Source organism: Nilaparvata lugens, chromosome 2, assembly GCF_014356525.2.
Source record: "Nilaparvata lugens isolate BPH chromosome 2, ASM1435652v1, whole genome shotgun sequence".
In the NCBI taxonomy this organism is placed as follows: domain Eukaryota; kingdom Metazoa; phylum Arthropoda; class Insecta; order Hemiptera; family Delphacidae; genus Nilaparvata; species Nilaparvata lugens.
In genome coordinates, this window is record NC_052505.1 from 81,336,007 (window position 1) to 81,363,212 (window position 27,206).

The window sequence follows — 27,206 nt, forward strand, 5'->3', positions numbered from 1 at the left end:
TCTTCTATGTAGCCTGCTTATAAAAATTGAATGCTTTTTTGAATTCACAACCGGGTATGATTTTAGATCTTAGAATTTAGATGTCAGTCTAGAGATGGAAATTACTGAGAAATTGCATGTATTTAAATGCTAATGTATTGATAATATTATTATTACACGAAAATCCAAACTAAATGCTGTAAATCTTTGGGGTGATTTACAGCATTGTTTGGATTTTCGTTCAATAATAATTTTATGTGTCAGCTTTGAGCTCTGAGATAGGATGCTGATGGAATGCTTCATCCGTAGAAATTTATTTTATCGTACTATCAATTCTCAACATGAATACAATGTTCAATCGGTGTTGGTGAATCGGAGAAGCTGGAATATGAATATTTATATAAACTGAGCTCAGATTATTGATTCTTAGAAATACATTCACGATCATGAATTCAGAAATCAACCTTCAAGGAGAGCATCAACCTGCTGAATCATTTCTATTATTCACATGAAATGGTACGTCCCTGTGAAAAAAATCGCCAACGAATCCTCCAATCGATAAAATAATTATTGATAGCTTATCTATATATTAATTATATGTTGTAATCACTGATCATTGGTGAAATTGAAAATAGAAAAAGAGTAAAATGAGTAGGTCCTGCTGAAAATGAAGGGGTTTCAGCGTGTTTCTGTAATTTCAATCTGTAAACCATAAAGCGCGTTTACTCCGGAGTAAATATTACTAGTTATATTAACTAAAATCTATTAGCTTGACTGAATCGTCAAAAATTTCTCTTAACAAAAGTTAATAACTCGTTTTTTAACAGAAAACTCCATGTTATTCCTTGTTGCTTTTTCATTATATATTTTTTTACATTTTTCAGTGGACTCGCTTACCTATTTGCGTACCTATTCCTCTGTTTTTCTTCCTTCCCCCCATTTCTCCCTTCCCTTTTTTCCTCATCACTTCTCTCTCCTCTTCTTTGCCTGCCTATTACATGGGAAACCATAGTTGGCTATCTTCCTCTCTTTTTTTTCTCTTCTGCAACACACCCAACCACAAAGCCCACGGCTTTTTTATATTTGTAACATTTTATTGTATTTTATTTGTTTTGTAATTCTTTGTCATTTTGTTTTGTCTTGTTTTAATAAATTGAAAAAAATTAAAGAAAATGTTATTAACATGTTAATGATTTTTGCTATTAACATCAGCCAACACAAAAACTTTTGTTATTAACTCCGGTGTAAACGCAGCTTTAGATTACCCATATTATATTTCATGGATCATAAAGAAAACAAGTTGGGCTACTAATAAGTTGTTCTCAGGATAAAATGTTACGTATTATGTTAGAATATCTAAATGTTAAGAATATTCAAATGTTAGAAAATCAATTTCATAATTTTCTCACATACTTCAACAATCTCATTTGAATTTCTAAAATAACAAAAACGAATAAAGAGAAAAAAGAAAAACCAACCAAAAAATATTAAATTAGGTCAACATTGAAAAATGTTCAATAAAATGATGTAAGTTTCAGTTCAACTTTTTTGTCAGTTTAATGTGTTAGAATTGCACTTCAGGTTTGTGTTTTTATTAGCTTCCAGGAATGATTTTGAGGCCTGAAAGTAGGTCTGCCACTTACATCAGAAACTAATACTCCTTCAACAACCACTTGAAAGCTGATTCTTTATCAGCAACTTCGTTGTGATAGTTTTTTGTATAGGCTTAATGTATTTGAGCAAGAATGATCTTGACCGAAATATTTGACAGGTCTGGTTATTTATTCTGTTAGAATGTTCAGCACTGATTGTATTGAGCCATGTAGAACAGCAGCTAAGAACTACTGATTCATAATCGAAGTTCATGCCCATTTCATAGATATTGTCTACTTTTAGTTTGGGGAATACGTGAAAACCGACGGCATTATTGCTCTATATACATCATAGAAGTTGTGTGCATATATTTATTTTCAATGTTTTGTCTTATTCATTGACATATTCAAGTCTGTTTTTTCTCGATTTTAAAATATTTTTAAAAGGTTCCTATATGACTGCAATAATAACGCTCAGTATGGTTTGTGTGCACCAGAGGTCTATCTATCTAGCGTATGGCAAAAGACACAATTAAATTCTAATAGTAAAATTGGATGGATAAAATTATATACAAGGATATATAACACATTTATATCATATATAATTTTTTTCATATATCAACAACGAATGGATTCGTCTCAGTCATAGATTCTAAAACTATAGGCAAAAGAATAGTTTATACTCTCTATGTTCAAATGGCAAATTCGGACAGAAGGCCCAAGATTTCTTGTCTGGTAGTCCTTAAAAGGACTGTTGGATGAGTTTGTATACATATTCAGATTTAGTCTGTTGAATTTTAATGTAAAAGGAGAGTTGTGTCTTGTATGGTCAGGAGAACAATCGTTTGTTTTACCGCCAGTAGGCGTTAGTCCATTTAGCGTTATCCAGGGTGCACCACGAGGAGGCCAACTAATAACATTACACCCCAGAGGTGTGACGATGTGACAAGACAGGTTTGATAACTCATATACTATTAAGTAATAGAGAGATATAACATAGAAACACAATGAAATGAATGGATAAAAAATAGAGAAATTTTGTTTTTAGTCCAAATACCGTAATACTGTCAATTTTGGCTTGTGAACAGGTGGTTTGTTCATAAAGCTGAAGAGCTTGAAAATATATCCCGTGGAAATTGTCGTAATGATTCAGATTCGAGAAAGATAATTTGTCGCTTCTATCACCTCCAGCTATCTCTATTTCTAAATTCTAATGTTAAGCATTACCATTGACGGTAAAATTTCATCAAATTCTGTAGAATATGTCAGAAAATAGAAGATGGTAATTTCGGTTAGCATTATCATTGATGGTAAAATTTCATCAAATTCTGTAAAATATGTCAGAAAATAGAAGATGGTATTTTCCTCCTCTATCATTTTTGTGATTATTGGAATGTCTGAAGTTTTCAAGAAAATGCCAACGAAGACCGGCTATGGATATGAATATTGCTTCAATCTTCATTTGTTGTGAAGCGACTGAAATAACAACTCATTGAAAAGATAACAAACCACAAAAATAACGACATTCCATTTGAAAATGTCATAGAATGTGACGCAGTGATTGTAATACTTTATGTATCCCAAAGACAATAATTCCAATCTATTTGTTCACGTCGATTGTCGATGTAGATACTTATACTCTTGTTCTTGAGCAAAGTTATCTTATTTTTCATGAATACTCATCAAATTATATGCTTGCCCAAGCAGCACGTGTATGACGAAGCTATGAATAGAATATAACTTACAATAATCTCTAATTCTGTCAAGTGATTTATTCAAAATCTTATAGAAAACTGAAATTGATTTTTCTTAAATGGAATGAGATTATGAAGGCTCTCGGTAGAAAAATCTTTATTTTATTAGAGCTTGAATTATTGAATATCAAGTGCGTAGTATTACAGTACTAGTACCGTATCTAGAGTATATTTCACCTGTCTCACTCTTATATCCCGGTCGTGTGTTAATGAGAAGGATATTTTATATCCTTCTAAAAGAATCGACAATTATTTGTTGAAACACCGTCGATTTATGAAGTTACATCACATTATTATACCGGGTGCGGCAGGAAGGGTGGATGTTTTTAGAACAGAAAGTATTCTGATTTGGGTAGTCGGATTGGGCCAGCTGAAGTTAACATGTGTTCGGTAGATCATACCATTTTTTCTAGTCATTGTTTAATCGGCATCATGGATTCGTGGAATGTGCAACATCGTGTGTTTACTTACGACAGTTTTGTGCGTAATAATGAGAGTATCATTACAGTTCAGCGCGAGTTTCGTCGTCATTTCAATCTTGCGAGAAATGAAAATGTACCCACTCGTAACACCATTTTACGTAGGGTAAAATCATTCCGTTCAGTAGGAACAGTAATGAATAAACGACCACCAGGGGCTCATCGCACTGTACGCACTCCACAAAATGTGGAAAGAGTTCGGCAAGCCATACTCCGTAGTCCTAATCGATCTGCTAGGAGACATTCTTCTGAACTGAACATCAGTGATCGGTCAGTAAGGCGTATTTTACATAAAGATCTAGGATTTCATCCCTACAAAATGGCCATGGTTCAACAATTGAATCCTGGCGATTATGTAAAGCGGCTGAATTTTGCTCGAGAAATGGAGGCCATATTTGACCAAAATGAAAACATAATTTTGTTTACGACAGATAAAGCACATTTTCATTTGAATGGTACCGTTAATCAGCAGAACTATCGTTATTGGTCAGATGAAAATCCAAAATGAATGCATGAGAGACCATTACACAGTTCAAGGTGACAGTTTGGTGTGCTGTGAGCAGTATATTTGTTATTGGTCCATACTTTTTTGAAGACGAAAACGGGACCACTGTAACTGTAACCTCAGAACGTTATAGACAGATGTTCCTGAATTAAGAAGGAAACTTATTCCTATCCGGCAAGTATGGTTTCAGCAGGACGGGGCGACAGCTCACACAGCAAGAAATTCAATGGAAGCAATTCGGGCTGTTTTTCGTGGTCGCATCATTTCTCGGTTTGGTGACATTGATTGGCCTCGTTCTCCAGACCTGTCCATGTGCGACTACTTCTTGTGGGGTTTCCTGAAGTCACGTGTTTACCAGTATAAACCACGTACACTTCAAGAACTAGAGGGAGCAATTCGTGAGGAAGTCGAACAAATTGGCAGGGCAATGTTAGAAAGAGTACAATCCAACTTCCGAGAGCGGCTTGTAAAGTGCATTGCTGAAAACGGCCGTCACCTGTCAGATATTCTTTTCAAACATTAATTTTCTAAAATTGTAAAATAATGTGAATATTGTTCTGTAAATTAATGTTTTTTTCATGCATAGGTAACGACATATTACTTTTTTGAAAACCGTTCATCCTTTCTGCCGCACTTTGTATTATCGTTATTCTAATTGCATTTCTATATTTATTCTCATTGATTAATTATTCATACTTTGTGAAATTCGTTGAATAACTAGCATTATCGTCATTTAATCATTTAAACAAAAATTATGGCATTCAGAGGCAAATATCCGGTCAGATCAAAAATTGATATCAACAGATTTCATGAAATCTGGTTCATTTACTAAAGAACTTCATTTGTAATGACTGGTCACGCAATAGCTTTTTTGCATAAAGGGCGGCAGAATGCATTTAAGCACAGATATGAGCTTAGCAAGCCCAGCCCACCTTGTGTGGGACTCTCAGAGAGCCCAGCCATGTAGGAGGCGTTCGTCATCCTTGGTCACGCAAGAGCTTGAATAAGTTTTGTTATGTTTTATTTATGAAATTATCCTGTGAAACACAATGAAAGGAGATAAAGTATAAAATAGATTTATGATAAAGTTCATATGGAATAACTATAACAGTTATTACAGCCATTATATATTGTAACATAAATGAGGAACTCTAATCTAATCAAATCAAACATATACGGAATAGTTCAAAGTGTGAGAGATAGTTTTCACAAAATAGAACACAAATTAGGAAAGATTTGAAAATTAGTAATACAGATTCAATTCGTAGGATATACTGTATACTCAGAATCAATACTGAAAAAATAGACATCTTCGTTAGTTATCCATCTATTCATAATAAGTTTCTTCAATGGAAGGGAGGACTTTCATTATACTTCTATCTCATTTACACTACTATAGTGAGGTCCACGTTAAAATGGCAGTGAAGAAAGATAGAAGAACAACGTTGTCGATCCTCAGTCTTGAAATTCGCATATCTTTAATTATCTGCCTGATAAACTTCAGTTCTCTTACCAATTTATTTTCAAGGTTCTCATGAACAATTGAATTGTTCTGTATCAAATATAAATTGATTGCAGGTCATGGTACAGATGTGAAGTGCGTGCACTGGCATCCACAGAAAGGACTGGTGGTGTCAGAGGTAGTAAAGATAATCAGCATCCTGCTGTCAAATTATGGGATCCAAAAACTGGTCAATCTCCTTCTATTCACGGTAGCTGATACAGGTTTATTGATGTAATATTAACTGTTCATTCCCATTTAAAGAAATCAATTATATTTATTGAGCAGGAAATTACATTTTTCAATAATTTCATTTCGAATTTTCACAATTGAGATGAAATATTTTGTTAATTAATTGTAAATTCTATATTGTTGAAAGACGATCTGGAAACAGAGCAAAGCGAGAGAGAGAGATAGCGCTATCCGCTTTGTTGAATGATTGACAAGGATAGCAATACCATTACTAATCAAACACTGCCATTATAACGTGGACCTCACTATAGCACAAGTACGTACTTACCCGATATCGACTAACTGTACGTACTTACAAGTACGTACTATCTTCGAATCTTTCGGATTTTTGGAATATAACTCATACTGGGTTAAAGAAATGAGACGGGGCCGCCGAAAACAATCAATGAACAGGTAGAATTTCTAGTGACCCTTCAGTGGTCGCCTATTGTTATTGAATTTCGACATTTTCGTGGTCTATTGTTAAGGATTTCACTCCGAGGAATAAATTGGTGGACCAGTCTGATTACTTAAAGGCATTTTCAGCAGTAAACCAGTGGTAGCCTACAGTGATTGGATTAACACACACATTACTATCGTTTATAAGTACACATTTAGCTAGACTAAGAACGTATTATTATGATTTTATAGATTATACGTCCTAATAAGTTATTTTATACTTATCCTTACCTCCTATTATATTCAGTGTACATGATGAGACGAAGTAGATGAACACGAACACACGCTTTCCATTAGCCGATGCTATAATATTATCATATTATACATATATAGATATTCGATTATATGATTATTATATTTATACAAATAAATATATTATATTATATCAGCTGATGAATAGCGCACGTGGTGTGTAACCACGAATTGTATGTAACTCAAGTCAGTCTGTATACAGCTTGTGAGCAAGTTGAGTTTCATCAAATCAACCATTGGGAATAATTCAATAACAAGTACTTGATCACTGATCTAGATTCAATAATAAACTTTAGAAAATACAAGTAACATATGTAAGGTGCAAAGTAATAGATGAGTCCCTACCAGCTAAAACTGCCTTCAAGAAAGCAGACGGGGCCACTCCGGCCACTAATGAGGGTAATGAAGCAGAATCAGACAATAGAGTGTGATAGTCGAGAGTTGGAGGATAAACCTTTTTGGAAAAATAGCCCAGTGTACAGGTAGCGCGAGGTTTACCTGTTACCTGTACAGGTAACAGGAGGTTTACCCCTCATACTAACTCCTCATACAAATTTGGGATGTTTTAAAAAAATTATCAGTAAAAGAAATCAGCAATATCTGATTATTCACAAATGGTAATAGAAATATGTATAGTTACACATTGATGATTATAACTGAGTATATCAATATCATATACTCAGCTAACCAACGTCGAGTCACTTCTCTTGTCAGGCTCTATTCAATTTCAATGAAATGCAGTCCAAACATGATGAAGAACCCACAGATGACAAATATGCAGGAGACGAGCCCTGACACGTGACTCTTGCGCTGCAGTATCTCGAAGAAGAGCACATAGACGAGTGTGCCGCAGGCGAGACCCTGGAAGACGGCTGCCGTGATGCCTTCGCCCGTGGCGAGGGTGATGCCGCAAGCGATGCCGATCGGGGAGACTGCGGCGAACATCAGCGAGTAGGCGATATGCAGGTCAGGCTCACTTCGCCCGCCACCATCTCCACGCCCATACAGAATGCTAGCACCAGCTTGTGTGCGCCCACCCCGATCAACATGTACCTGTGCGAAGAAAAATTATGAATTACCAGAATAATTTAATTTTCACTTGTGAAGTGAACAACTGCAAGACTTAACTTATTTTGCACTAAGTGTAACCTTATCTAAATTTGGGAGAGGAATAGCACAAGGTTACCTTATTTTTCTCTCCCTATCATGTTTGATGCTGCTTCGTTTTGTATGAATCAATAAAGAATTGATCTCAATTTTGAAAATTGATTATTAAATCATGATAATATACTATTTGTGGTGAATATAACATGTTTGAGATATAATCGATGAGTAATTTGATCATCACAATCAAGAACCAACCATTAATCAACCGGGATAACTTTACACACAGCTATCCACTATTGAAGGAGTGGAAAAAGAGAAGTGGCAACACTGAGCTTCTATAATTTCCATTGACTTTATCACTAAAGGTTTTGCTGTGAGCTTGATGTTTGCTGTGGTTTCACTCTTGGACTTGCTGTACTGTACTTGGACTTGCTGTTGCTGCATGAAGTAAGGATATATTTCGATTATCTCTGGTTGCTCCAAACAGTCCATGATTCTTATTTCCTAAAGCCAGAGCAGGAATAATCTCTACCAAAATTTAAGTAAGTGCTGACATTCGTTTATTGCTTCTAATTCACCGCTTTCCATCTGAGGAAACGAAATCACGATCGATCACAGACGTGCATATTTTGTCAATAATTTTTTTATTATCAACACAGCTTTTCTGAGTAGTATGAATTGAAATCAAACTAAAGTCTGCTATTATAAAGTGGAGCGCATATTTCTAGTGTAATGTATTTGGACTGTAAGTTTTTTGATCATCATAATAATGTTTACATAACCTAATTTTTTGACTATTTTCCACAATTAGGGAGAGAAACAGTTTTGTGTTTATCCTGTTGATTCTCTCCCAATCATTCAATTGATGATGTAATTGTGGAAATAAATAATTAATGATTATACTTCAGATTTCCATAAGTATTATTATTATCACAACGCGTAAGAATGATTCGTTTTTATGTTCAATAAGAAGTCTGCTTTCGTGACTACTCCGCAATGTACACGAACATTTTCTTATTTTATCTCATTTTCAAATAGTAAATCACAAAACCTCTATGTTTTTGTTTATATTTATGTTTTTGGAAGATTTTTGATTCATTGATCATTTTCATTTGAACAATTGCTATTGTTCTAGAGTATATAAGGTGTTATATAGTATAAGTTTGTAGAGTTCAGAGTATAATAGTAGTTATAAAAAATTTCAAATTATCTCATTTCCAAATAAATCTCAAAACCTCTATAATGCACCCTGTTTTGTTCAGCAAATAATAAGGAGGCTCTATCGCCCAACAGGTTTGTACTGTTTGTAGTGGGAAGCAGACGGTAGGTCTACGTTACGGTGGAAGGGGATCGATAGGCCACACGGCGTGCAAGGCACTCATCAAATTATGATGTCACGCATGCGACACTGCAGTACCCTAGTCTTGAACTTGGACAGGCTATGCATGAATAGCAGGCTCGACTATTTTTACATCAGATTATTTATCAATAATCTTGCTGTTGCTTAGAACCCGATGACAATAATGTTGCTCCACCGTAGCTTTCAAAACTGTGAATTCAACTAGTAGTTCTGTGAACAGTAGACCTCGCGCAGTTGAAAACCACAGCCTCCTCTAATACTGTCCATCAGAGTGAATTATGTCCTGTCCTGACGTGTCGGCGAGATATCGGCGTGTAAACAACTAATGGTTGTTGTATCGAAAATAATTTGTTGTAAACAACTATGCTTACCGAGTTGAAAGCAGAGAAAAGTCGGGAGAAAATAATATGCTACTTCGAGTTATCAGTTGCCTCATCGCTTGCAATTAATAGTCCACACAACAGCTGATTTTTCACTGAGTTACATTGAGATATTAATTGCATGCGTCATTGCATGCAATTTATAATCCGCTTGACAGCTGATTTACGATGAATAATTCTATAGTCTGATTTTTACGGTAGTATTGGCGTTCGAAGGAGATTCCTTTTCCTTTTGTATTATCCTTAAAATGCAAAATTTAAAAAAACCGTATATTATATACGTCGACGCCAAATTCAAAGAGGAACATACCTGTCAAATTTCATGAAGATCTATTGCCGCGTTTCGCCGTAAATGCGGAACATATAATTATATAAACATAAAGAGAAATGCAAAACCGTCGCATGCAAAACTGCAAATGCAAAAATGCAAAACTTGAATCTTAGACCTCACTTCACTCGGTCAATTATATATTTATAATTTTCATCATCATCATCATCATCATCATCATCATCATCATCATCATCATCATCATCATCATCATCATCATCATCATCATCATCATCATCATTATTATTATCATCATCATCATCTTCATCTTCTTCTTCTTCATCTACTTCTTCTCCTTCTTCTTCTTCTTCTTCTTCTCCTCCTCCTTCTTCTTCTTCTTCTTCTTCTTCTTCTTCTTCTTCTTCTTCTTCTTCTCCTCCTTCTCCTTCTTCTTCTTCTTCTTCTTCTCCTCCTCCTTCTTCTTCTTCTTCTTCTTCTTCTTCTTCTTCTTCCTTCTTCTTCTTTCTTCTACTTCTTCCTCCTCCTCCTCATCCTTCCTCTCTGTCTTCATAATTTTCCTTGAGTTGAAATAATGCACTCAACTCCTCCAAATCATTCAACACTTTGATACATTACTGGATTGCAAACAAAGTATGGTGGATGCTACCTTACCATCATTAGCTCCATACGGTAACATCATTAATGTTACTAGGTCAGCTCGCTCGATGTCTGTTGCAATTGAAGTAGAATGCAATGGGGAATAGAGAGAATGAAGGTTTATCTAGTACAATGTTCCTGGCAGACCAGATCCTATTACATGGCCACAGCTTCTGATAATGTACTGATCACCACATAACCACACATGGTCCCACAAGAGCTGCGTTGCCGAACTCGCTAATAAATGCAGTCGTACCAAATCAACAAAAAGTTTCGACTGAAATCACAGCGAACGTCAACACTCAAAACTCGCAGAATCGAAGTAGGCTACATAGCAGAGCTGTGAATTATAAAAAGGAAGCTATGAAAGGATACAAGTGGGAGCTGTGTATTATATGAGTATTTAGCTGAAAATAAATAGAGAAACTTCAAAGAATAAATAGATTATGACTATTTGACACTTGTTAGTTCACTGAATAGAAAAACTCAGAGAAATGTTTATTTCCCAAAAAAAACTAAAACTACAACATCAATTACACAAAATATTATATAAATTACAATATTACATACAATAGTTAGTTACAAAAAAATTCTTATAATGTGTCCTCTACTTGTTTAGTTTTTTCTGTGTTAATGCAATGTGGTTCAGTTTCACCTACTTCAGTAGATTTTTATTTTTCATTCCCACTGACTACCTATGAAAGGGATTACGGATTCGTCAATTATATTTCAAGTCAACATTCTTCAAGACATTTCCTAATGCAAAAAGAATTCTCCACTGGAATAAGGGACAAACCTGCAACAACTCCTCCCTCACCTTACTTCTAAATTTCTCAGCTGTGATAGGTATATGTAATATGTGTTGGCGATGAATTATTAAGCCGAGTTCCCGCACTCGTTACCCCCCTCTCATACATACCAGTTCGATGAATGTCGTCTCTGAGGTTTTGTCTATATCTAGTATTATGAGTGGAACAACTTTCCTGTATTGAACCTACTTTAATACTCGTACTAATGTATCATAATTCAAGTCGATGATAATTATTAGTCTAGTTACACACACATCGATTTTTCCGTCGTTTATCAAATGATCATTTTATTTGCCAAGTGATCATTATGTTCGTGGGGTCCCAATTGACAGAATCATTCCCAAACGACCAAAACGCTATATTTTCCCAAACGGCCGAAAACTACTCATCAATTCTGTCGAATGGGAAAAAGTAGTTTTCGGCCGTTTAAGAAAATATAGCGTTTCGGTCGTTTGGGATTCTGTCAATTGGCATGCCACCCATTATGTTCACTACATGTGCTAAGTTATATCTAATCTAATAGAATTTATAAGGACGGCAAAAATCGAATGTCCAAAAATGAATGTGTGTAACTGACTTAACTAGACTTCAACTAGAATACATCATGCTGACATGGTGAAATGTGATTCATATTATTGTAAAGTATATTGCAACGTAAAGTGTTGAAATACTATCTGCTATATGAGTGGATGTTATGAAGAACTTTTTCGCTTAGTATTAAAATGATGCCCCTATAATTGTGCGTCGGTGATACTAAGAAGGATGATAGATGAGCTACATTTACTTGCATGATATTGCATTTCAGTATAGTCTTATTGCCATGAAACCCCATATTCATGAAGTTCACAATTTACCACTATATCAATGCGAATTTCATATAAAAGATGAGGAGCTATCACCATTTTTATAGCCAACTTGATGTGTTACAACCTCTGCTTCACGGCAGACATAGTGCATAGCCACGCTTCGCATGTATAACCCATGGGAATTTGTGGGCTTAGCAGGTAATGGAGGTACAACGTAGACAATCGATATATGATAATCCAATTTCAGGCCGTCGGGCGATCACTATTCTGTACCGTAGGCTCAGCCGGCAGTTACCAGACAACCGGGTTTGTGTTCAAGTGTCGGTTGTCAGGGCTATTTAAACAATCAGAGGAAAACTCTCAGACGGTCCACTCTCATCATAAGTGGAAAGCCATGAGGAAAACAATTCACTCGAAAAGCATTTCTCCGATGCACACATCATCAACACTGCTCAGAGATTCTCTCTCACTTTCCGATTTATTTCGTATGCAATACAGCTCGCTAAACTCAATTAATGTGATACTCTGTGAATATAGGCTACGAGACTTTTATTTTATCGAGGACTTCATACCAGAAATTCTTCGATGTAGGTAATCGAATCGATGTTCAGAAAACACTCTAAATCGAAACATTCTCTTCAATAATGTCAATTAAAATACCGCACGACATTTTTGAATCCGTGTGCCACATTCACATCAGATTGAACTCGGGATATAGAATGATGTTTTGCAGCTTGAAAAGAGTCTGAAATGTAGTTCGTTTGATTTTTGGAGCGTGTCACGTTATTCTTTATATTTAAATAACGATTAGCCTCCTGCTTGGCATCAGTCGGTAAAGCATGAGATTTGATATAATTAGGTCGTGGTTTTCTAATAGTATTCAGTCTTAAAAAATCTTGATAGGCCTAGATATGGGCTTCTCCAATAACTCTTGCAATTCAATAAATAATAAATATATATATAAATGATACTTATACTATAGTGTTGAGGAATAAAAAATAAATTGCACACCATGAAAGTTTCATACATATATTACATAAATAATGCAAAGATCAGTCGAGGCAAAAAATATATATAGAGCGATAAAAAATATAATATAAAAATAGAACAATAATTGAAATCAATAAAATATCACAGGCTAACTTTATATTCTAGATTTATGGCACGAATCATTACCATGTGCCTTTATCTTAAAATCATATGCATTCTGTTGCATGTAGTTGCGATATGCGCTTGCTAATACTTGTCGACTTGGATAATTCAATCAAAAAATATGTGCTCTAAGATCAGCTTGATAAATTAGCCACTAATAATCCAAATATATATATATATTAAAAACTCTAGTATTTAGTAGATTTATTTGTGTCGAATATATATTTTTATCTCAGGGTGCAAGATTCGGCACCTGACGGAATAGGTAGAGCCATTCATCTAGTGAATTAGAACTATAATAAATTATCGCAAATGTATTGCAAAAAATTAAATATTATATGCATATGTTTTAATAGCCTAGATTTTGTACTTCTTTGATTTAATAGAAATTTCTGAAATATTGATCTATATTTTTCTTTCAATGAAATACCTTTAATACTAATTTTACTTGCGCAAGTATTACTCTTATTAATTTCTCAATTTATAATAAAACCCTTTCGGCGAGCTAGCTTTGATCATCAGATTAATTCGAAGCACTAGGGCGCCCATCACTAATTCAAATTAATCACTCACGTGTCGAAAATCTTCTTGTAAGCCGCCGATGTCGATCCAACTCCATGTGGTCCGGGAATATGGTAGCCGGAATCGTCTCCTCCAAGGGGTTATAAGTTTAATTCAAAATGAAAATGACTTCTGCTTCACAATAGCATCACGAAGTCTTTTAAGAAATTTAATAATTTACTTTAACTTTAACTTTTACAAAATCATTAGTAAGGTACTACGCTCTAAAATATTTGGGGTCCTCTTATGGTGGCATTTGGCTGGCGAGTGCTGGTTCTTCTTTCTCAAGTTTTACAGATCCTCTTTCCGACTTTCAAATTAGCATAAAATTTAAATATCTTAGTCCTCCGCCATTAGGTTCAAATAGATCTTACAAAAAATGCCAAAATATTGCTTAGATTGTATGATTAATAATTTCTTTGCATTCGAGCCATATCGATAACATAGACTATACAAATTTTAACACAAAATCTAGTACATTTATATAAATATATAGAAATATTTTTGAATTGGCCTACAGTTGCCGCCTATTAACTGCCGTTTTACTATTGGTGCATGCAAATTTTATTCGGTATTCATGCGCCTGGTAACTCTTATTTCCTGAATACATTAAATTATTTTTATTTGGTTTTTTATTTATGCTCTTTACATGCTAGTTAATATTCTATACATTAATATTAATTCCATGCTACCTAATAATTAGCCACGTGGACAGGTGTTTTTTCACATTGCACACCATCTGATTGCAATAAAGCTCTGCCAAGGGGTTTTGGTCAGATTCTACGTTCCTCGGTTTGATCGATCTCTAGGTCACCGATCCGTGAATACATGTACATAACCTCAATCTTCAAATATTTTATATAATAATCTATTTATGAGCAATAAACTTCCTTCAAATCCTTTTTAGGTTCTTGTACCATTTAGCCAGAACAAGCTGATGCTATCTAATCTTAGTTATTATCTATTTGGCGATATTAGCCAGTTACTTTATTTTCAGACCTATTACTGTTTCTGTTAGGGCTTTTTATCTGCCCAGATTTAATATTTACACGCGCCCCTGGGTTTGAATTCAAAATATTGAGAATCACAATGTTTTTAATGAAAACCCACCCTTCAATACATCGATATACACTATACTTTATTTATAAATTATACTCTCATACTTCTATCACAGATCGCAGACATATTTGCTGCATCTCCTTTATACCTTTATCAAATACAATAACAAATTCTCCTCCTCAACACACATAAAATATCATAAATATAAACTTCTAAACGTACTCCTCCTGACAACACTTAAAACATAGTAATTTTTAAATTCGCCGCTTGCAGGGCCGCCAACCTAACTACACACATTTCATAATTCTCATAAATGATTCCTTTTAGACAATAATTTCGATTCACAAACTTCTGGGCTTATATCTTATAGTATTTCTTAGGTCTTAATATAAATAATTTTCTATACATCAGGTACAATACTTTCTTTTGCTAATGGCTCTTTGGTTTTGGTAGCTGGTATTCACTTTAAGTCTTTTCAGGTAACAAACGTGGCATAATTAAAAGTAATAAATATAAAACATATAAATAAATATATCGACATTAATAAATATAATAAATAACAATAATAAATAACTCTTTGGGTACAGTACTTCTTTTTATAAACATATGTTCAACAGACGTCACCTATTTGATTTAGGTGGCTTTGCTCAGCTGGTCGCTGTTCTACATTTTATACTGCTACATGTTACATCAGAATTTGCTGTCGACTTTCATAACTAACCTAACTGCTCAATTTTTTCTCTTAAAAAGGTAATTAACAAATTTTAATTTTATTATCCCCGCTTGTGTCCTTTTTTATCTGATGTATATAATTTAATTACATATTTAAAAATTGTTCTTTTCCTTATTGCAGGCTTCTAACGGCTGGAAGGAATTAAAATACTGGATTGTTGCCATGCGGTCCTATGCCAAGATTAAATTTATTAAGGAAGGTTAGTAATCGGTTTTGATAATAATGTTTTCCTTGATTTCTTATCATATTTATTTTAAATTCGATGATATTTCATGTAGAATTGTTGTGATTTACTTGCATCTTCTTGCATTTTGTTTGTAGATGTTGCTGTAGGCCAGTTAGGTTATCTGCTATCTGTTGGTGATTGTTGAGGCTGTCCTAATTGATAATTTTTTCACCATAAATTTAAAGCCCTTGTATCTTGTATACTTTTCTAAACAAATCCTAGCTTCCTTAATGGTAATTTCTTTTAATCCATTCTTTTTCCAATCATCTTGTAATTTTAATTCACCTTTCCTCTTATTTTCATTTAATATTCTTGATCTCGGTTCATTATAACTCATTAGGCTTACAACAATAAACATTTTTATAATATTAAATTTCCAACCATCAATAATAGATTCATTTAACAACAATAATACAATATTTTTCGTTCTATCCACAACACAGTCGTTTATTAATATCACAGCCATCATAACAAATATTAAACACCATAACAAAACATTTATCATCTTTTCAATAGCATAATATCCAGGTACTTTCATTTTCTTAATATTACTTTTTATTGCTTCCATTCTTCTCAAACACCGTTTATCCTTTATTAGTTCCCACAAGTAATCCATTTTGTTATTGCCCATGCACGAATCCATATTTGTTCTATCAGTAGCTCCGTTTCTGTCATATTTCTTTGGCCTATTATTCCGGTCACATCGTTGATCATCTTCCTTAAAACGAATGTGCCGCGGATGCATGACGTCGGCGATCTCTTCCTGTCCTCCTTGGTGCCGGTCCGGAATCCTCCTTGGCCTCTTGAAGCGTGCATGCGGCCTCCATCGGCGCGCGCGGTTCCTCCGTTTCTTCCGCCTCCGGGCCTTGCGATGCATCTTCTTCTCCCGAATGCCGTCCTCTCGTTCTTGATGCCGGTCGGGTGTCCTCGGGCGCCTCCGTCTCCGGGCCTTGCGGTGCATGGATTCTGTACGCGGATGCTTGGTGGCGGTCGATTGATAGGCGGTTGTAGTTTTCGGTGCGCGGATCTGTTACGTTTTTAATCTTTCCTGTATTCACTAACTCCTTAATTAGTGCATGATCCTGGTGGCTGTTGGTGTTCTCCGGCGGTGAGGGATCTTCGGTAGGGAACAGGATGCTTTGTAGGGATTGATGCTTACTGCTGGTTTTTGGTGGTGGTTTATCTTGTATTAACATCTGTTTTTCTAATATTTTCGGTTCTTCTAATAATGTTTTCGGTAAATCACTTCTGAATGTGGTGTATGACATTGAAATATCCTGCTTTTCTTGGTTTGTTTCATTGAGCTTGTGCTTGTTATATCGGGGGTATCATATAGTCCTGGTTTATTAGCTGTAGTTTTCTGTATATCTGGTGGCGGGTCGTTGGGTGCTGGGTTCTGGTTTTTTGTTGATTCAATCCTATTGCATGTGCTAATGTATAATTTGTACTTACTTGTTGAGGTGGCGGTTTATAATTTCTGTTGTAATTGTTTTGTGTGTGATTATTATGTGAGTTTAATCGATCACGGCCATCATAGTGATTCTTACGATTGCTCTGCTGGGCATAGTGGTTGGTTGTGCGATTTTGAAATTTTTCATTATTCCAGTTACCATTTTGCCTGTGCTCATAGCGGCGTTCAAATTGAGGAGCAGATCGGTAGCGATCATATGATACCGGTTCATAATTTTGGCTGTTATACTGATTAAATTTTGAATTATGTTGATTTGGTGCGTATCTCTGGTCTGAGCGGTGGTTTGATATTGCCATTGCAGACTGTATGCCATATAAATGATTTATCAGCTGCTTACAATCAGTAATGGGTTGTGTGGCGAGTGCCATTCTAACTTGATACGGTAGCTTCTTTAAAATAATACTTGCTAATGCCGATTCGTTAATGGGCTCGCTCAATTGAGAATTTTTAAACTGTAGGGCAGTGACGAAAGTGGTACATGCACCGTCTAAGTTAGGGTTGAAATCGCATGATATGATGTCCGCTAGCACGTCCAACTGTTTACTTCTGCTCCAATACTGTTCCAGGAAGACAGCGACAAACTCATCCAATGATGTAAATTCATGGGCTCTACTCCGAAAGAACATCAGGGGTTCGCCAATCAATAAATTAGTCAAACGGAGACGCCAAAAATTCCAAGAGGTAGGTGCAAGAGTTTGTACTAATTTTATCTGATCAATGAATGGTTGAGGTTGCAAATGGCGATCAGTGTTATCAAATTTTCCTAGTCCTTGTAATATACTATGTACGTTGAGGTTGTCTGTTTGAATCCCTTGAGGTTGTTGTTGAATATGATTTTCCAATGCTATTATTTTTTCCTGTGTTATCTGCCATTGACTATTATGTGTAATTTTATTTGCGTTTATTTCTTGATTTAATTGAGTCAGAGTGGATTTTTGAATTAGTAGAGTTCCGTTTAAAGCTTTACAGGTTTCAGTATTTTGATTGATGCTACCTTGCAGTTGGTTCATTTTTGTGGACATATTAATCTGTTTGTTTTGTATTTCTTTAATATTGTTAATATTTTTGTCAACTGTAGTTGTTAAGTTTTGATTGGCAACGGTAATTTGTTTGTGGATTTCTTGGTGGCAATCGGCCTTAATGTTATTTGTTATATCCTGAATAGGTGTAGTGATTTGTGTAGTTAGGTTATCTATCCTTTCATTGAGTTCACATGTAACCGTATCCAACCTTTCCGATAATCCTGCCGTAACTTTATCCTGACTTTCTTTTTGTAGGGTTATCATTGCTTTTAATTCTTCCCTATGATTCTCTACTTTAGTTTCAATATTATCCAACCGTTGTTCTACTGATTTTATAGCGCCTGCGGTCTCTTTCATACCCTGTTCCACTGTTTGTTTATTTTCCTCTTTTACTGTAGCAATCTCTTTTTTAATCTCCTGCATCATATTATCCATTGTTTTTTGTAACATAATGTTGAAAGTGCTACTAGTTTGTTCCATTATTACCTTTTGAAGCGGATCTAATTCTGTGATTGAAAATATACTTTGTTTACTCAGGTGTGACTCGGCCTCCGGCGATGCGGGTTCTGCAGGCTGCTCCTCGCCCCCTTCAAAGTTGATCTCTACTATCCGTTGATTCAATGGTGTGTCAGCGGCGTCGATTCGAGTGGATGATAGAGGTTGCAGACCTGGTGGATCGAAGACTATCGACCCGACGCTTCCTGGTTCCCTTTCTCGTGGCGTATTGGCATCTACCGTGGTGGGGTTTGATGTGCTTGGAGTCGACAAAGTGGGATCTGTGCAACCGCCGTACATATATGAAACTTCAGAGTTTGCGGGAGTGTGATTCATTATGTCAAATATGATAAATGCTAATTAAACAGTGATAAGAATGATAAGCGAAAATGCTTAAAAAAGAGACACAAACCGGGACTTACAGTGAACAGTGATGTGTAAAGTGTTTGGATACTCTTACAACAAGGTATTTATACTTAAGTTTTTTACAATGCTCTAGCGCCCCCAATGTTTTGTTGATTTATTCTTGGCTAGTTTACAGGCTGCGACTTATTTTCCAACCGGCTTAAACACCTAATATATTTTTGACTAGAAAGTAATAGCAGTTTAGGCTTATAAAATATAATCTCTCTCTATAAACATGTAATTTTTCACAGTACTAATAATATAAAATTTTCTTTAAAACATATAATTTCTCTCTATTTAAAGCTCTTGTTTCCCCAAAAAGTAATACAAATTTCCTTCGCCAGTTTTCCTCACAACTCGTATAAGTTATCTATAATTTTCAATATGGTTATTGACTTAATTTCAAATAATTATTCAATGAGCTTGGCTCTCATCATCAGTCCACGTTGGTACGACATGTCTTTGTGTCACGTTATTCTTTATATTTAAATAACGATTAGCCTCCTGCTTGGCATCAGTCGGTAAAGCATGAGATTTGATATAATTAGGTCGTGGTTTTCTAATAGTATTCAGTCTTAAAAAATCTTGATAGGCCTAGATATGGGCTTCTCCAATAACTCTTGTAATTCAATAAATAATAAATATATATATAAATGATACTTATACTATAGTGTTGAGGAATAAAAAATAAATTGCACACCATGAAAGTTTCATACATATATTACATAAATAATGCAAAGATCAATCGAGGCAAAAAATATATATAGAGCGATAAAAAATATAATATAAAAATAGAACAATAATTGAAATCAATAAAATATCACAGGCTAACTTTATATTCTAGATTTATGGCACGAATCATTACCATGTGCCTTTATCTTAAAATCATATGCATTCTGTTGCATGTAGCTGCGATATGCGCTTGCTAATACTTGTCGACTTGGATAATTCAATCAAAAAATATGTGCTCTAAGATCAGCTTGATAAATTAGCCACTAATAATCCAATATATATATATATTAAAATCTCTAGTATTTAGTAGATTTATTGTATCGAATATATATTTTTATCTCAGGGTGCAAGATTCGGCACCTGACGGAATAGGTAGAGCCATTCATCTAGTGAATTAGAACTATAATAAATTATCGCAAATTGTATTGCAAAAAATTAAATATTATATGCATATGTTTTAATAGCCTAGATTTCGTACTTCTTTGATTTAATAGAAATTTCTAAAATATTGATCTATATTTTTCTTTCAATGAAATACCTTTAATACTAATTTTACTTGCGCAAGTATTACTCTTATTAATTTCTCAATTATAATAAAACCCTTTCGGCGAGCTAGCTTTGATCATCAGATTAATTCGAAGCACTAGGGCGCCCATCACTAATTCAAATTTAATCACTCACGTGTCGAAAATCTTCTTGTAAGCCGCCGATGTCGATCCAACTCCATGTGGTCCGGGAATATGGTAGCCGGAATCGTCTCCTCCAAGGGGTTATAAGTTTAATTCAAAATGAAAATGACTTCTGCTTCACAATAGCATCACGAAGTCTTTTAAGAAATTTAATAATTTACTTTAACTTTAACTTTTACAAAATCATTAGTAAGGTACTTCGCTCTAAAATATTTGGGGTCCTCTTATGGTGGCATTTGGCTGGCGAGTGCTGGTTCTTCTTTTTCAAGTTTTACAGATCCTCTTTCCGACTTTCAAATTAGCATAAAATTTAAATATCTTAGTCCTCCGCCATTAGGTTCAAATAGATCTTACAAAAAAATGCCAAAATATTGCTTAGATTGTATGATAATAATTTCTTTGCATTCGAGCCATATCGATAACATAGACTATACAAAGTTTTAACACAAAATCTAGTACATTTATATAAATATATAGAAATATTTTTGAATTGGCCTACAGTTGCCGCCTATTAACTGCCGTTTTACTATTGGTGCATGCAAATTTTATTCGGTATTCATGCGCCTGGTAACTCTTATTTCCTGAATACATTAAATTATTTTTATTTGGTTTTTTATTTATGCTCTTTACATGCTAGTTAATATTCTATACATTAATATTAATTCCATGCTACCTAATAATTAGCCACGTGGACAGGTGTTTTTTCACATTGCACACCATCTGATTGCAATAAAGCTCTGCCAAGGGGTTTTGGTCAGATTCTACGTTCCTCGGTTTGATCGATCTCTAGGTCACCGATCCGTGAATACATGTACATAACCTCAATCTTCAAATATTTTATATAATAATCTATTTATGAGCAATAAACTTCCTTCAAATCCTTTTTAGGTTCTTGTACCATTTAGCCAGAACAAGCTGATGCTATCTAATCTTAGTTATTATCTATTTGGCGATATTAGCCAGTTACTTTATTTTCAGACCTATTACTGTTTCTGTTAGGGCTTTTTATCTGCCCAGATTTAATATTTTACAAGCGATTTCATATCCAAGATACAGTAGCTCTGAATTGTACCATAATATGTTCTTAATAGTTTTCAGAAATTCCATATGATATGTTCGTATATAAAAATCTGGTGTGGCGCAACAAACACAACTTTCCTTGCCGTTATTAGAATTGATCACCTGACGCTAGTGTTTACGCGCATCACAAGTCTACTTATAAACAAAGATCTAAGCCAGCTGGTGACAGGACAATAACGCTGGAGACATACGAGGTCTGATATAATTCTCTTCATAGTGAATGATTTTTAATAGAATCAACAGTTACCAACAGTTTGCAATTGGATAATCACATTTTCTCGAATTTCGAGCTTAATTTCAATTTTAGGTGAAAATGTTACTCAACATTAATTGTAGAGATTTTTATGCTCAATCTTCTCCACTCGAATTTTTTTGTTTAAATTGTATCTGAAGCCTGATAATTGAGAATCTAGAATCAAACTTTGCATAGATAGGGCGTAGCTCCTGAAATTTTTACAGATATGGGACTTGTGGCAGTTGATAGAGCTTATCGATGACTATTTCAGGTATAACTTCAATCAAAAATCGCGAAAAACCCTGTTTATGACAACATTTTCGCCTTTTTAGCCGCCATCTTGAATCGCATTTGATCGAAATTGTTCGTGTCGGATCCTTATATTGTAAGAGCCTTACGTTCCAAATTTCAAGTCATTCCGTTAATTGGAAGATGAGATATCGTGTACACAGACGCACATACACTCATACACACACACACATATACAGACCAATTTTTTGGACTCAGGAGACCTTGAAACGTATAGAAATTAAGAAATTGGGGTACCTCAATTTTTTTTCGGAAAACAATACTTTCCTTACCTATGGTAATAGGGCAAGGAAAGTAAAAAACCTAATCAATCAAAAGTTGTTGAATCTTTTTCAATAGGTTACTTTAAAGTTATACTTTAAGTGGATTCTAATATGATGCAATATTACAATCCAGCAAATAAATCACAGATTACGGATCATTAACAATGGATTTACCAATACTATTCATTATTCAAAATCTAATTGAGGAATGAAAGCATAGCAATAATATTATCGCATAATATTTATTGAAAATTAATCAGTTATCATGTGGTAATATGGATTAATCGAGTTCAAACTGAAAATCCGTTCAACTTGGCACTGTGCAAACGGCGGCACTTAATGTGCCCTATTTTAATATTCGTAATCACCATAACTGTTATGAGTAAGAGACTGTCATCTAGAGTAATTAACCGAAATAACTGTGATGATGTAATTGTGACTCATTGCAAATAGATAACTCCATTCACTGGCAACAACTATGCATTTATTATCACTATAAGTAAAATTTATTATCACGCATTCATTCACATATACATTATATAATCACTATAAATTAGTGATAAATCTCACTCTTTCATTCATCTTTGCATCTATACACTACTAGCCGTCAGGCTCGCTTCGCTTGCCATATCCGTCTAGCCAGGGGGCTCCGCCCCCTGGACCCCCAACTGGATCGTCCAAAGATGAGATCAGCAGGCTCGCTTCGCTCGCCTGCATGTAGACCTCAGCGGAACCTCTGTACCGAATTTGAACGTATTATGTCAATTTGATCTCGAAAAACGCCTGTTACTATATCGGCGTATCTTTGGCGAACAAAATTCTTCTACCTCAGCTAAACCTGTGTACTGAATTTTTTAATATATATTTCCATCAATTAATGAAAAAGGTGAGGAAACGCAGAAAAGCTGAGAAAACGCTAATTTAGATAACTTTCAAAATTTCAAAAACACAACATTATTGCACCCCAGCTGAGTTTCTGTAGTAAATTTGAACATTTTCTGTTTATTTGTTCTCGATAAAGCTGAGAAAACGCTAAAAAATGCAGATTTTGGGCGTATCTTTGGAAATTTTTCCAAATCCGTTCTTATTGCGCCTCTAAAGAGCCAACTGAACACATCTACCAAATTTGAAATGCCATGTCATATTTTCATCATTATGTTAGGACGATCCAGTCGGGGGTTCAGACTAAACAGATATGGCGAGCGAAGCGAGCCTGACGGCTAGTACCAAATTGTAATATAATATTCCCAGGAATAGCTCTGATTGAAGTAGCAGTACCCAATCAATTTTTCCGCGATAAATCAGTACTGGATAAATTGGTATTTAGGAGGTCCTGGATAAATGCATTTCAATCTTCAACTTGGAGCCAACCTAACAAAGTCAACTCAACTTAATGCCAACCTGACAAAATTTTTAATTTAGTTACCAGAACAACTGTTTCAAAGAGGTACTCTCTCTCTAGATTATAGTTTTTTATTAACATATGGTATGGACATTTCAATAATAATAATTCTAAGATATTGGAATAAGAAGAATATACATGCTAAAAGACGAACTTTAAACCCTTAAAAACCACCCTTGGAGTTAAAATATCGCCAATAGATTTCTTAGTGCGCCTCTAAAGGGCCAACTGAACATACCTACCAAATTTGAACGTTTTTGGTCCGGTAGATTTTTAGTTCTGCGAGTGAGTGAGTGAGTGAGTGAATCAGTCAGTCAGTGAGTGAGTGCCATTTCGCTTTTATAGATAATTCACTACTGGACTGATTAACTTGACATTTTGCATATAGATTCTCAATTTACTGAGGATGGTTATAGCGATAGAACTATTTTAAATTCTTCAAGATTTCAGTAGGTGAAGTTTCACGGGTTACCTGCTAGTACTTGAATAAATTGTAGGTTACTCCAATATCCTTTACCAAATTCCAATCGACTATAAAGCAGTGATATTTCACTCATCTATTCAACTAGGCATTTATAATCACTATAAAGAAGTGATAAATTTCACTCATCTATTCATTTAGGCATTATTTATATTCACTATAAAGTAGTGATAATAATTTGCACTCATTCATGAACAGGAGTGAGGCTATGAAACAACTAGCATGTTGTAATAAATTGAAGAGATAGGTGTGAGATGAGCTCACCATACAGCGCTGTTAGTATCTTGCAGCCCAATGCTCAATCCTTCGAATAGCTCATGGATGGAAAGCGCCAGTGCAAAAAGGAAACTCCTCATAGCTGAGCCGCCGGCTGCCAAGGGCAGGTGACTGTGATCATGATGACTGTGGTCATGTTGACCTTGACCGAGGTGACTGTGGTCATGACCTTGACCGTGACTCATGTCCGATTCCCGCACTGGAATCGCCACTGACAGCTGATCTGCTTTCTGCGATTTGAGTTCCACCGACTCGACAGCGACTGCTCTTCTCACACTGTCGATTATCTTCTGCCTCTGGTCGAAGGTGAGATTGGTCGCCTTCTCGTCCAGCTTCTCCACTATTTCTTGCACAATTTTCGAGTCAGCACTCGGCTGGTAGAAGTCATCTCTCGCTCTCAAATTCGGCGTTGAGTTGTGGGTGTGATGATTACTTCCATCCCCATCATTGCAACCGCAGTTGTGCATTGTGTAATGTGTGATCTCTTCAATGAGGTACATCATAAAAAAACCCACGCACATAAGAAGCTGCGGCAGGATTTCCAGTTCATGTATGTCCATTGTCTTGAGATGTGTCTCGAATATCTCTTCCACTTCAGGAAGCACGTGTATAAATATAGTACAAAAAAGAACACCTCCAGCAAACGACATTAGCAGAGACACTGTGCGCTCTTCGAAGTTCTTCGCTCTTATCTTCTCTTCTTCACTCTTGTACGTCTTTCGTTTTTGTTGCAGCTTGACAATAAGTGGAACGATCGACCAGAAAAACGACATAAGTCCCAGAATAAGCATCGTTATAATTTTTGGTATCATAGTGGAGCCTTTTGGGCGATCATGATCATGATCGTGGTCATGATCGTCGTGTCCATGATCATGACCAGCATGTCTGTAAAAATATCCGAAGATCAGAGAGTCCATGTTTCAGTTATACTTGAAGAATATATTGAAAACTAATGCACTATGAGTTCCACTCATGCAATTCTTGAGAAAGTTACGGAAGCCAATTCACTCTCCTGAACTGTAAAACTTATAGTTCGATCTTATTGCACAACGAAACAAGTAAAAATCAATTGAACTGCATAAAAATCAAACACACAACCGCAATAACAACTCAAATGAAAGATCTCAACTAAAAACTCGTGAGAGATTTAGCTACTTTTTGATACTACTCGACAACCAGATAAGATATGAAACCTTGACACTCCCTTTCTTTTTTCAATACATTAACCAGCACTCGCTATCTCTCTTTCTGTCAACAATGTAATATTTTTGAATTTATCTGTCCATTCGAGGAACAGGTTGTGGATAAATAAGCTCTTCGATCACCTACCTCTCATCATGAGAGCCGATATCACTGTTTTTATGGCTCTTCACTCTATAATAAATTCGGAGAGTGATAAATTTTAGTTACTGAAAGTACAGACTAAATAGATGAACAAATTAAATAGAAAGAAATTGAAAAAAAACTGTACTATTGCACCTCGTTTTCACCATTACACCTCGTTATTCCATCATTGTAAAGTGGCATTTTTTTATACTGTTATCTCTGATTCGTTCTTTAAGATGAATAATCCTAAAATTTGAATCAGGAAAAATATTCACTAATGTATTATTCAACTTCAAAAATCTATGCATTCACAAGAATTATATCATTAATTGTTTTGTATATTGTGAGAAAGATTAAGTGATTTTATTGATGTTTTAATTTTCGTTTTCTATCCTCAATTCAATATATTGGTAACTTTCTTAGACAGGGCTACTCTTCATGTAAAAATTGTAAACTCGAAGTGCATTATATTCTCAATAATTAGATTATTTATATATTGTTTCTGTATTGCAAAAGAGATTAACCAATTTGATTTTATTTCTAGTTTTCAATATGATTTTCGTTTTATATACTCAATATATTGTGAGCGCTACTCGTATTGATGTAAAAATCAAAAATCAAAGTGGCTCATGAAGCCACAATGACATGACATGACTTTCAATGAAAATGACATTTAAAGTCGAAACAAGTTGTGACAAATAAAATAAAGTTGATAAAAGGGCACTTTGATTTTTTTATTATTATGTATTTAGATAAGAATACATTGGCCCAGAGGTGCCCAACCTTTTTCAATGTGATTTTGTATTATAGAATTTAAGCTCAGCAAGCAATAGTCTATTCATAGCTTTCTATTACCTAAAACCTACATTATCGTCTTAAGCTATTATGAGGCATTTTATCAGTCTATACATTTATATAATATTTTTCTACTAAAATAAAGACAGTTGAAAATATCAATTCATATTCTCATAGATCTAGTAAAAACTTTTGTCTCGTTTTCCTCGCTGGAGACATCCACGATCAAAACAAGATAATCCATCTTCTAGCATACAAGACACAGCAGGAGCAGGATGGGCAGCTTTACAGTAGGACTGTACCACGGTTCAATGTTTTTACGAGCTTTTTTCTTTACGGTCCATATCAGTCTAGA

At 35.0% G+C, this 27,206-nt stretch overlaps 1 protein-coding gene across 1 annotated transcript; it reads right to left on the reverse strand.

Annotated features, from left to right (window-relative positions):
* Positions 1-5,369: 5,369 nt before the first annotated feature.
* Positions 5,370-25,859, reverse strand: LOC111063742. Its single transcript, XM_039421888.1, is given in 3 exon segments — positions 5,370-7,735; positions 7,738-7,805; positions 24,719-25,859. Coding segments are annotated over 3 exon segments (1,263 nt in total). The 5' UTR covers positions 25,648-25,859; the 3' UTR covers positions 5,370-7,469.
* Positions 25,860-27,206: the final 1,347 nt, after the last annotated feature.